The sequence below is a fragment of the Saccopteryx bilineata genome, chromosome 1 (assembly GCF_036850765.1).
Source record: "Saccopteryx bilineata isolate mSacBil1 chromosome 1, mSacBil1_pri_phased_curated, whole genome shotgun sequence".
In the NCBI taxonomy this organism is placed as follows: domain Eukaryota; kingdom Metazoa; phylum Chordata; class Mammalia; order Chiroptera; family Emballonuridae; genus Saccopteryx; species Saccopteryx bilineata.
Window position 1 is genome coordinate 168,202,440 of NC_089490.1, and position 12,944 is coordinate 168,215,383.

The window sequence follows — 12,944 nt, forward strand, 5'->3', positions numbered from 1 at the left end:
ATACAACGTTATGTCAAATGTATTTCAATAAAATTGGAAAAAATAAGATAAAGTCATATTTTAAAGTGTTGCTTAATAAAGTTGTTTATAAAAACCAACCAACAAAAAAACATGTTAACTAACCCAGACTTCTTGGTATGAAAGGTAAGATTTATGAAGTTAAAATGTATGTGTAAAATAAAAATCAATCAAAGCAAACCTCTTCTTTAAACACTTACTTTTCCAATAATACAAATAGAGTCATCCACCAGTTTGCTGATTCTCCCTAGTATTTTACCCTTCTTTCATGTTGACATAAGAACTATTCAATATTTTTATGAGAAAGAGTTGGAAAAAATGTTCTAAATCTAAAGTCCACAATGGTGCAATGGTATTGGTGAAGCTTATACTATATTCTTAAGTGATTAATTTACAAATAAGCCATCCTGAGATGCAGTGCATTGTGTGGGCACCGTGCTAACGAAAAACGAAGCCTTCTTGTGGCTGGGCTGCTCCAGGCAGGCAGGAAATGAGAAACGGCTCACTTATTTCTCCCTTTCTACTTCGGTTCACTAGCAAAATCAGAATAACCACATGTTCACAGGGACGCAGAGGATGAGGAATGGCTTGTGGAGAGACGGCGGGCCTGGAAAAGAAGGGGAACTGGTTCTAACAGTTCCAAGTTGATACTTCTCACTCTAGCCCAGGGGTCCCCAAACTACGGCCCACGGGCCAGCCGCATGCAGCCCCCTGAGGCCATTTATCCGGCCCCGCCACACTTCTGGAAGGGGCACCTCTTTCATTGGTGGTCAGTGAGAGGAGCATAGTTCCCATTGAAATATTGGTCAGTTTGTTGATTTAAATTTACTTGTTCTTTATTTTAAATATTGTATTTGTTCCCGTTTTGTTTTTTACTTTAAAATAAGATATGTGCAGTGTGCATAGGGATTTGTTCATAGTTTTTTATAGTTCGGTCTTCCAACGGTCTGAGGGACAGTGAACTGGCCCCCTGTGTAAAAAGTTTGGGGACCCCTGCTCTAGCCCATTGCTGAACTTGCTGAACTTCTTCCTTCCAACTTTTGTTTTTTCAAAGGAAAGAAAAACAAGTACACCAGCCTCTCTCGCACTCAGTACAACTCACATTGGATTGTGGATCATCCCGTTGTTTCCACAAAGGGCCCGGCGCTGGCAAATTGGGAAACAGCATTTCAGAACTCAAAGAGCTTTCCAGTCTAACAGGCCCTTCCATCTGCTGGGAATTCTATCCACATACCGTACTTCTTCCTGAATTTGGAATTAAAGGTCATGGTGTACTTCAGACGAGTGTAGACTTTGGACTGAGGCTGCCTGTGTTTATCTGACTGGGTGGGTATCTTTGATCACTTAGCTTTTCTGAGCCTGTGTCCTCATCCCTTAAATGGGGGCTATAATAGTACTTGCCTTTTTGGCTGCGAAGATGAGATGAGTTACTACATATAAAATATGTAAATTCTTACATATGCAGTATGAAGTAAGCAAAGCTTCAGCAAACCCTCAATAAGTGTTCGCAACTAATATTTGGGATGACCACAGGTTAGTGTCCAAATGTGGACTTTTTTGTCTGGGACACATGTTGAACTGGACAGAACTCTTGGAGAACAGAAAAATTGACAGTCCTAGGAGAAATGAAGCATTCGGTCACCCTATTAAGATTATATAACGCCAAGGTCCCATAATGATGGGATAAACTGATTTATAAAATTTGTGCCTCACTGGGTACTAGCGAGTATGAGATTAGATGGAATAAGAAGGCCTTAATTAAAAAAAAAATCACTAACTGTAATGTGAAATGTTTATCTTAAAATAGACCTAACAGTTATGGTAATCACCCATTTGTTGAACTTAGTACATTCCTTTTCAACATTATCCCAAATATATCGTTAAGGTTTGGTTTAAATCATGCTAGCGATGTTTTCGTTCCTCCTTGCAGCCGCATTTGCACAGACATCAGGGAACCTGGGAGCAGGGGAGGAGAGGAGCATTAAACACAAAAGTAAACAACCACAGGGCTGTGCTCTCCGTGGACCCAGTGCCTCCGGCTCTGCAGCAACTAACGGGGCTGCTTCACCCCGGACCTGGGAGGCTGTCCCTCAGTATGCTGTCACTATAGAAACAGAGAACACATCTGTTAAAAATGAGCTTTAGTGGAAAAAATTCAGCTGGCATTCTCTTTTCCTCCCTGTCGTCGTCTTTTTTTAAATAGCACTCTTATGTAAGTTCTTTACTATATATAGTAGAGAAGCTGATCAGACCTGTCTAGAGGCCGTCAGACCTGGGCCATTTCCTACCACCTCGTGCCCAAAGGCAGCTAGCTGTACCTGGGGGGAGGCGGGAGCAGGCAGGTCCCAGCCACCCAGGCTCCTTCAGTCGAGGACACTGCTGAGCTGCTGTCCCCTTTTGGATCGTCAGCCTTTCCACCTATACAACTGGCACGGCGCCTGTTTCTGACCTAACTCATTGGGGGTGCCTGTGGAACCTCAGAGAACATCTGGGAAACATTTTTTTGGCTTAGTCAACAATGTGCATTTACCCTCTATGTCCGTCCAAGATTTATGCAAGAGCTAGAATGCTCACATTCGGTCTAAGGGTCCTAGACTGTCCTCCAGTCCCTGACCAGCCTGCCTAAGCAAGATAACTATTTATTGTCTGTGTCTTCCACTAGGCTGAGATCTCTGTAAGGGCGGGATCCACATCTGTTTTATTCCCCAATATATTTTCTAAAGTTTAGCACTCAGTCCATGAATGAATGGATGAACCAATGAATCAAAAGCAATCCATCAGAAGAGGCAGTAGTAGCTAACATTTATTGAATACTTAGTAAGTGCCAGACACTGTCTTGCATATGCTCTCTCTCTTTCTCTCTCTCTCTCTCATGGGTATATATAAGCTCCTTCAAGTACAGGGGTCCCCAAACTATGGCCCGCGGGCCGCATGCGGCCCCCTGAGGCCATTTATCCGGCCCCCACCGCACTTCCAGAAGGGGCACCTCTTTCATTGGTGGTCAGTGAGAGGAACATAGTTCCCATGTAAATACTGGTCAGTTTGTTGATTTAAATTTACTTGTTCTTTATTTTAAATATTGTATTTGTTCCCGTTCTGTTTTTTTTACTTTAAAATAAGATATGTGCAGTGTGCATAGGGATTTGTTCATAGTTTTCTTTATAGTCTGGCCCTCCAACGGTCTGAGGGACAGTGAACTGGCTCCCTGTGTAAAAAGTTTGGGGACCCCTGTTCTAGTACCTACTAGCTGTGTGATCTCTGATCATCTTTCTGTACCTCAGTTTTGTCATCTGTGTAATAGAATAATATCAGAACCTATATAAATGAGAATAGCGCTTGGCACAAAGGTGTGCTATCATTGGCTGTTCTAATCCTCTCTTGCTCCTCAGTCAACGGCACCTTCACTGATGTCCTCCCTGCCTGTCCCTCACCTACCTTATCTAAGCCACCTCTCTCCTAGACACCCCCCACATGGTGTTCTATTCATGCAGCCCAGAGATTTTTTTCAACTTGCACATCTTGTGACTTACACTTACCAGACCTCGATAGCTTCCGTTTGCTCTGGGGATATATTCCAAATTCCTCACCTGGCCCACCGGCCTGGTCTACTGGCCATCGCCCCCTCTCCCTGTCTCACTGCCCCTACATGCTCTAAGTGTCAGCCCTACTGTCTCATGTGTGACTGATGCCCCCTGATTAACATCTATCCGCGCCCTCACTCCTCCTTAAGACGTCTGTGCAAACATCACTTCCTGGGGAAAGGTCCCTTCTTCATGCCTCCTACCTGAATGAGGTCCTTCAGTCTTTTGTCCTCAGAGGTCTCAGCACATTTTGTCACACAACTGCCATGATGTCCTCTATAAGGCTTTTATCTAGTCTCTGAGGTTTCACCCACGCAGACCCTGGGGAGTCCCGTCTAGCTTCAGTAAGATGAGAAGCAGGAGGCAGCGTGTCACAGAAGGAGGTGAGCATAGGCTGGTAGAATGAACACCTGCGATCTGGTGGGGACTTCTCCCACAGTGGCCCTCGCTGACTTCCTCGGCTCCTAAAATAATCTGTACCCACCTTTAAGGCCAGAATTTCTACTGGAAAACAAACAAACAAAAAACCCTCTGCACACACATGGGGAAAACTAGCAGTTATGCTGCATAAAATATGAAACTAAAAACTAAAAATATGAAGAAACTATATGAGCCCTCAGGGGCTGCTATCTCACTTGTCATTGTCCCATCACTGGCCGGCTGGGACTCTTCTCCCTTCAGCAGCAACGTGGGCTATCCTGTTTCTCCCCAGAAGACTGGATTTATGAACACTGATTTTATTAATCCGAAAAAGTAAACTCTAAACTTTTTTTTTGCAAAGTTTCACAGTGAACAAATAATTAATATTACCAATAATAATTAAGGCAGAAAAAAAATAAGGTGATCCAGCTCCAAGTTTTACTACCCACTCACTACCTACACACACACAGAATCTAAAAACACTATGAAGATTTCTTTTTTTTTTTTGTATTTTTCTGAAGCTGGAAACGGGGAGAGACAGTCAGACAGACTCCCGCATGCGCCCAACCGGGATCCACCTGGCACGCCCACCAGGGGGCGACGCTCTGCCCACCAGGGGGCGATGCTCTGCCCCTCCGGGGCGTCGCTCTGTCGTGACCACAGCCACTATAGCACCTGGGGCAGAGGCCAAGGAGCCATCCCCAGCACCCGGGCCATCTTTGCTCCAATGGAGCCTTGGCTGTGGGAGGGGAAGAGAGAGACAGAGAGGAAGGAGAGGGGGAGGGGTGGAGAAGCAGATGGGCGCTTCTCCTGTGTGCCCTGGCCGGGAATCGAACCGGGACTTCTGCACGCCAGGCCGACGCTCTACCACTGAGCCAACCAGCCAGGGCCAACACTATGAAGATTTCTTGATGGCTACACCCAGAAAACATTATAGGGAATCAATCAGGAGAAATAGTGGTTACTTCATTCATCTAACAGTCCACAAAAGAGAATAAATCTATTGTCATGGCTTAAGGGGATATTTAATGCCCTTACAAAATAACCAAAACTCAAGTTCAAACAGCAAATACAAACTCTTGTACCTACTGTTAACTTTGGGGGATGGTCTTTTTTTTTTTTTTTTTTTTTAAATTCTGCCTCTTGCTCACTAAGCTTGGTGAGCAAGAAATCTAGTATTGAACAAAACAGACACAACACTCACCCTCATGAAACCCTGGAAAGCCAGCAAGCAGTATGTGGCCTGAAACAGGAGTAAGAGCATTTAACCTCATTAAAGCAGTGGGATCCACGTCGCTGGGTATAGTCTCTCTTTCTTCAATGTGCAACTTAATTTATTTAGCTTTCAACTTGTGCAGCACTGTATGTCTGAAGTAAAGGCCATTGGCATTCCTACTCAGATGGCATGGGTGTGGGGGGCACTACGTCACCATCCCCTCCACTTCTGCAGCCCTGCTGGGAAGCTTCTACATGTCAGACTCACTCAGAAGGGCAGGTGATTTCCAGATCCACTCCACTGTCACCAAGAGCTAAGTTCTGGTGACAAAGCTGGCATGAGTGCCACCAGAATTTACTGGACTCCCTTTCTCTGCCCTTCAAAGCAAGTTCTTGCCTCTATTTCCCAGGAGGCTGTCACACTTTTCCAGGAGACACAAAATATGATGGATTTTTCAACATGAGTATTTGCTAGAATGGGCTATTATTTAGGGTTTCCACGAATGTCACCTATGTGCTTATTCAATGGGAATAAGAATCACTGTTTTGTTTTGTTTTTAATAACTTCTATCATTCATAATTTTTGATAAATTACTCCTTAGAATGCGAAAGTCTAAGTCCTCCAATAGAAAAGGTTTGAAACACACTCAAAAACATTCACAAGAGATCGGACAACTATCCTATTAACTTGCCAAATAAAGCTTTATCCTGCTTCTTTCTCTTGTCTTACATATGTTGGCCACTTCTAATGCGACGGGGCATGGGGGGAGGGGATGCATGTTCAGGAGACGGAGAAAGGTCGGCAGTCTCCAAAGTGGGGCATGAATGGTGGTGTGATCGGCAGGCCTGAGACACCCAGGGAGGAAGGGAAGAGAGGATGTAAGAAGTGAGACAAAGACAAGAGACTGTAGGAAATGGTGCACATGCTGGCCCAGCAGACTTGTCCCCGCCCACTGGCTTCTGCTTCAGGGATGCCCCGCCCAATTCACTGGTTCAGCAGATTTTTCTCACCTGCCCACAGTATGGACCAGGTCCTGTGGCAGGATCTGGGGACACGCATGCGAAGCCGGAGTTAGAAATGTGTTGGGCAGATAAAATGTATTATGCTCACTTTGTTAAAAATGGCGCTGCCCATGTGAGGCCGTCGCCCAGGTGATATTAATGTGTGTTGAGAATCCTTGTAGCCTGGGGCTTGGTTTTGGGATTAAGCCTTTCCCACCCTTTTTGATGTGGGGTGGTACAATCCAATCATGCCTCAGAGAAGTGACTTTGTATTAGAGACTTCCCTATTTTGTATATTGGATTAGAGGTTGTGAAGCTACAATATAAAATGGGGGCAGAACGAGAGTTTGCTGCTCTTGGTTCCTGAGATTATCATTAGAAGAGAGAGCAGAGCAGAGAGCAGAAGGAGGCCACATGGAGGAGGCCAGGAGAAGCAGCCAAGATGGCGGAGTACTGAGTGAGATGCCAGTTTGTACAGAGTTTGTATCTGGGATAAGGAAGGAGATGGGGAACTGAGGAGAATAAGGATGGTGAGCTAGAAACCTTTGATTCTAGGAAACTCGGATAAGTCAGTAGCTTTGTGAGCACTGAATGTGAGTGGGTTTTGGAGCCCAGTGTGTGTTTTTACTTGCCCGCCGGGTGCAAGCTAGGATTAAAGATGACAGCCCATCAGCTTTTGGCTCCTTTGTTTCTTTACCGACTGTCCGAATCCAATGCGAACCTGCGTGGGCCAGGCTGCTGTGATAGTGGCCCTGGCCGTGGCTTCTGGCTTTACAAAATGCATGTTTTGTCCAACACTTGGCTACTTCTGAGCTAGACCTAAGAGAATGTATTACTAACAGCAGAATTAGAAATATCATTAGAAATTAGGTAAGTGGCAAAAGGAAACCGACTTTCCCTGCGGTGGGCTGGGTTTCTCAGGCTGTTCACGAAGGTTTGGAATGTGAAGAATTGCCTCTTTCCGAGGACTTTTTATGAGGGAGCTTAATAGTGTATGCCTAGATACACCACATTAAAAACAGGTCATTTTACAGTCAGGGAAATGTTTTTCTCTTATCTTCTGAATTCTTGGCGGGATGGGGGCTGAAGGGAGAGCATCTGTGCCCTGGAGGCAGCGGGGCCCTACAAGGATGATACCCCTCCCAGGAGGCAGACAGACACAGGCCAAGGGCCTCACAAGCTCCGCCCCCCACTCAGCGCTGGCGGATCACTGCAACCTCGGGAGCCAGGCAAACCAAGTTCCCTGGCTCTCTACTTGGTCCAAACATTGTTTTTGTCATCAGCACCTTCATGTCTTCGTTTTTTTCAAGTATGAGGGAGGCTTATGGGAGTTTATTGCATTTTACAATTAAACAACTACACTGCTCACAAAAATTAGGGGATCAGGAAACATGCAGATACTCCAGTACTTTCAGCCTTTTGTATAGTGCATTTTCACCAATGAAATAAAAGTGGGTTTTGCATCTCATTTGCATAATTGAACAACTTTCTTTGTCATTTGCTTTTCTGATGTTCTTGTTTAATAGAAAAAAAATCAAATGTTTCTTTTTTAAAATCACTTCATATTCATTTTGAAATATGCTCTAATTTTTGTGAGCAGTATACATTGAGTAATTGACTAGGTGTTTATTCATTATATTTCATGAAACCAAAGTTTACCTTATTCACGCATATGTGTGCCTAACAGAAGAGAATAAGCTACGCCAGGATCTCTTTTTCCAGTGGGGGGGGGGAATGGAGCAGGGCTGGTTCTGCATTCTTATCTTGCTGTGTGCAGGGTCATAAGGTCAGCACATGTGGTCTGACTCTCCGTGCTTCCGGTTACTTTATCTCTCCAAACTCCAGTGTTTTCTTCTTTAAAAACAGGCAAAGTAATACCTACTAATGAGGTTTCTAAATTTTAAATGGGGTTGTATCTAAGTATAATGTCAAACTTTGGCTTTCAAGAAATTTTCCTTTCCTTTCACTTCCCTTCAATATTGATAAACTATGGACTTTCAGTTGGGTGGGTGCTGAAATCCTCTCTAAGGTCTCAGAATCTCGCAGAGAATTCAGTTCGAACTTATAAAAGCAGCCATCGGGGTCCCGACAGGTTTGTCAATGAAGTCATTGTTACTACAAAAAACTGCCACGCGCCAAAGTATACAGTCGCTTCCTTTATCCTTTTTCTCCCCAAGGAAAATCTGCTGGAACATTACAGGGATCACCTTAAAAAATATACACCTCTTCCCCTGCTGGAGTTTATACAATGAATAAATTTGATCTGGCTTCTTGAAAAGCAACTAACAACAAAACATCCCAAGCACTTAACATAACCCTGAGTCTTCAAAAGAGGCGCTTGCGCCATGGGTATGCAGAGGTCTGGAACCCATTACAGCTCAGTTCTCCAGGGGCAGCTTATCTCCTCCTCAGATGCTATCAGTTGCCAAGGAGAGATAAAGACAAAAGTCAACTGGTGCACCCAGTCGGAATGTGACCGTGTTCAAGAATGTTGCAATACACTAGGACTAATTTATGTCTCCATGTGAGTGGCTCTCATGCTGAGGACTGAAATCAGTATATTCTGCTTTAAGGAACAAATTCTCGTACTCTGCAGGAAGAGTTGCAAAACAGCCTCCCCTCTCTATGGAGTGTGATGAGTCCTCTTCTCATGCTGCATTTTAGGGGAGAGTTCATTTGTGTCTGCAGTGAACTTAGAATTAGTTACACTACTAAGAAATGTCTTGAAATAGTTTCTTTCTTTCCTGAAATCAGAGCTCCAAGTAGCTTCAGACATTGATAAAGTCCAAAAATGAAATATATCTATTCAGAGAGTTTAATCTTCTCATTACTTGGCAAAAGACCATGACTTAGAATAATTAATTATTCAGTGTGAGTGAGTCAAAGCCTCTCCTTTCAACTATTTATGGCCTGGATTGACAGTAGAGTCTACAAAGAAGGCTTGAATTCTACCATTTTTCCACTCTTGGAACTTAGAATAGTTTTAAGTCTGACAACTATCCTGACGTTTCGCTTTCAGTTGTCTCCTTTAATCTACTGAGTGGATTTACATTTCCTTCAAATTATTTTAGGGTCAGTGATGGTGTGAGAAGTCTTCTTTTAAGGAAAAAAGAAAAAAGAAAGAGCGAGAGACAAGGACTCCGGGGAGAACCGTGCCCAGATTGCACGGTCTACTTGCCGAGTTGAAAGGCAGTGAACAATGGTTCTTGCTCAATAGCTCCGTTTCCAGTGACAGACCACAAAGATTAGTACGGTCAATCTCTAAATTACACAAATTGACACTTTAATTATTAGTCTTAGAACCCATCAAGGAGAAGCCCTAGGACAAGATAGAGTGGCAGGCTCATACTTGCATGAGTGACCATGGTTCCGCAAGCAGGACCTGCTCTCAGCTTTATTCACTTTCATGTTGGGGGGGTGGTGGAAGGTAGGTGAGGAGGGGTGGGGAGGGGGTACAAAGGCTTCTACTTAGTTTTCTCTGTCACAACCTGAGGGGGCTGCTCTCCAGTCACGTCGCCCTTCTGGGTTCAGTTTTCTCACCGCTAAAATGAGTAGATGAGGTTAAATTCTAGCTCTAACGATCCCGAAGAACACTGACTGGGAAAGAGGGGGCCAGAGCACCACAGTTAGTTCTACTGCTAATTAGTTGTCTTGTAATATTTCCTGGACTTAGTTTCTTCCTAATCTTTTTTTTTCTTTTTCTCAGAAGGATAAGTAAGCATTCATGGTGGGAAATTCAAGGATAAGAAAGATAAAGTTCTAAGAAAGTAAAAGTGAAATTTCTCCCCCATAACTACCCACCCTCATGTAATTCCAACTCCCCAGGAGAAACACTGTGAATGTTTTGGAGCGACCTTTCTAGAATCTTTACTAGGAAATATAAGTATCCATAACACACACACACGTTTAGAATGTGCATTTTTGTTTACAAAAATGCAATCAAGCATGCACATTTCCCCTCTGCGACCCAACACACGTTCATGGATGCCCTTCCATGTCAGTACAGCTCTACTTTGTGCTTTGTAATGGTTCCATAGCATTCCCTAGGACAGATATGCCATTCTTTGTTAATGACAGACAGGATCTCAAGTACTCATTAGTACCAATGGTGTGGCAGGTATGGCAATGAAGATCCTTTGTACAACTCGCATACTTGTTTTGTGTTTTCCGTGGGAAAAATTTCTAGAAATCATTCAGTCAAAGGGTATGAGAGCCACACTGCCCTCAAAAAGATCTTCCCGTTATTTGAAAGAAGAAGAACAGATGATCCATTTCCCATCTTTTCCCAGCTGACCTTTCAGTTCAATTCAACTAGAAAGCCTTTAAAACCAGAATGGAAGACAGGGCTCCTCTGACATCCAGTCCCCTTTTGGCTAGTCCAGTAATTTCAAGCTTTTCTTCACTAACAAGTGTTACAATGATGTTTGGCTTTGGCCTCTGTTGCCAAATTAACCTTTTTTTCTTGTTAATATTGCTAGCCACAAATGACAGTACGGCCGACCCTTGAACAACATGGGTTTGAACTGTGTAGGTCCACTTATATGTGGATTTTAATAAGTACAGTAAATGTCTTTTCCTTATAATTTTCTTAGTAACATTTATTTCTCTAGCTTAGTTTATTGTCAGAATACAGTACATAATATTGATAGATATACATAATATGTGTTAATAGGTTATTTATGTTATTGGTTAGGCTTCTAGTCAACAGTAGGCTATCAGCAGTTACATTTTTGGAGAATCAAAAGATAATCACAAACCCTGGCCAGATGGCTCAGTGGTAGAGCGTCGGCCTGGCGTGTGTAAGTCCGGGTTCAATTCCAGGCCAGGGCACACAGGAGAAGCGCCCATCTGCTTCTCCACCCCTCCCCCTCTCCTTCCTCTCTGTGTCTCTCTTCCCCTCCCGCAGCCAAGGCTCCATTGGAGCAAAGTTGGCCTGGGCACTGAGGATGGCTCTATAGCCTCTGCCTCAGGTGTAGAATGGCTCTGGTTGCAATGGAGCAAGGGCCCCAGATGGGAAGAGTATAGTGGGCTTGCTGGGTGGATCCCAGTGCAGGCGCATGCAGGAGTCTCTTTCTGCCTCCCTTCCTCTCACTAAAATAAAATAAAAAATAAATTTTAAAAAATGTTATTAATCATGACCTTTTTACTCTACAGAGGGTGGGTTCCCCTGACTCCCACAGCATTCAAGGGTCACCTGCACTGCTTATTTCTAGAACTGGGTAAGAAATGGATGGCCTGGCATAGGTTGATCATTACTTCCAAATCTCACTTACTTAAGGGACAATAAATTCTTTTACAGTAGTGGTTCTCAAACTATGTTGAACCACAGAGAGCTTGAAAGAGCACAGATTGCCAAGTCCCCTTCAGAGTTTCAGTAGGAGTGGGGTGGGGCCCAGGAAGTTTAATTTCTAACAATATCCCAGGTGAGGTTGATCACACCGGTGTGAGGACCATGCTCTTTTAGAACTGCTGCTCCTCAGAATGCTGATTATAGGGCATAAACTTGCACTGAGAGGACAATTACCTTACTCTGGTCAGACTGTAATTTACATAAATCTGAATGATAATCAGTCCCCTTAATTACTGTAACACATTTTCTTTCTGTTACACATCACTACCATGACATTCTTTCTCTTTTAACAGGTCACCTGTAAGCAGCAAGCTGCAAAATTCTACATGGATTGTTCCCTGCTGTCCTCTTATGCGCCAGACCTATTCTCCTTCACATACTGCTGTTTAATATTTATAGATGACACTTGCAAAATAATCCCACCTCTTTCTCATCTTACAGAGGAAAACCCTTTGTGGACCAAATGTTATTGGAATTGACACTGATGTCCTATATGTTATTTAAGGCTTTAAGTATAGGTTAATCACCACATACCCGTAGCTCCTTAAATTATACATATCAAACAGACAAATCTAGCTCTCAGTTACCCAAGGTATAAAAGCCAACGTGAAAATGAATGACACACAAACTTGAACCTTCACTTTGTGTGGGTGTGCTTCCAATGAGAGCACTTCAAATATTATTTTCTGTTCTAGATCTTACATCCAAGAATGAAAACAGGAACACATGTGGTGGATGCAAATTGAACAAATGTACAATATACACGATAGGACAATGAATTTTGTTGGCAAAGAAGAAGAAAGCGGGTTATAGAACTTCGTTTCAAGGCGAGAAAGCCAAATCTATCAGGATGCATTGTCTAACTAGAGACCTTTTCTCCAATCCGTTGTAATGTATGTACTTGGTTCATGGTATGTTTTAAGAGTTGAAGTCACAGCATTAGTAGTTGAATTCATGTTAGAGAAGATAATTTAGTAATGAAATGACCAAAGGCAATCACTATGAGAAAAAAAAGAGGAACAAAAATAATGATTCGGGAACAAATATTTGCTCTCAAGTTATAGGAAGAGCAAGCCTCACTCCTTCACACCACATTAATTTGAAATTTGTGATGCCACTGAGAGTTTTTCACTAACGATTAAGAAGGGGGGCTTGTTAAATAATCAGTGGTAGAAAGATCAGCAGGGCTACTTCATCCAGGCTGCTCTCTCATCCTTGGGGAGCAGACAGTACATTAATATTCAGAACTGTGGCTTTATTTCCCAGCAACATTTTCTTTCTATTGATTTTTTGAGTTCCTTGTATGAATAAATCTTTCTTTCTAAAGAAATTTTGAGTCTAGAGTCTTTTAAACTCAT

General features: G+C 43.2%; 2 protein-coding genes across 11 annotated transcripts in view; one reads left to right on the forward strand and one right to left on the reverse strand.

Moving 5' to 3' along the window:
- LOC136337775 (3-oxoacyl-[acyl-carrier-protein] reductase) overlaps positions 1–12,200 on the forward strand; it is a 115,353-nt gene extending 103,153 nt beyond the window's left edge. The window contains exon 6 of the mRNA XM_066279560.1: positions 11,880–12,200. Coding sequence (XP_066135657.1) covers positions 11,880–11,976 — 97 coding nt within the window. The 3' untranslated portion in view covers positions 11,977–12,200. The remainder of the gene's footprint in view (positions 1–11,879) is intronic.
- PALLD (palladin, cytoskeletal associated protein) overlaps positions 1–12,944 on the reverse strand; it is a 583,598-nt gene that overhangs the window by 66,847 nt on the left and 503,807 nt on the right. The window lies entirely within an intron of this gene.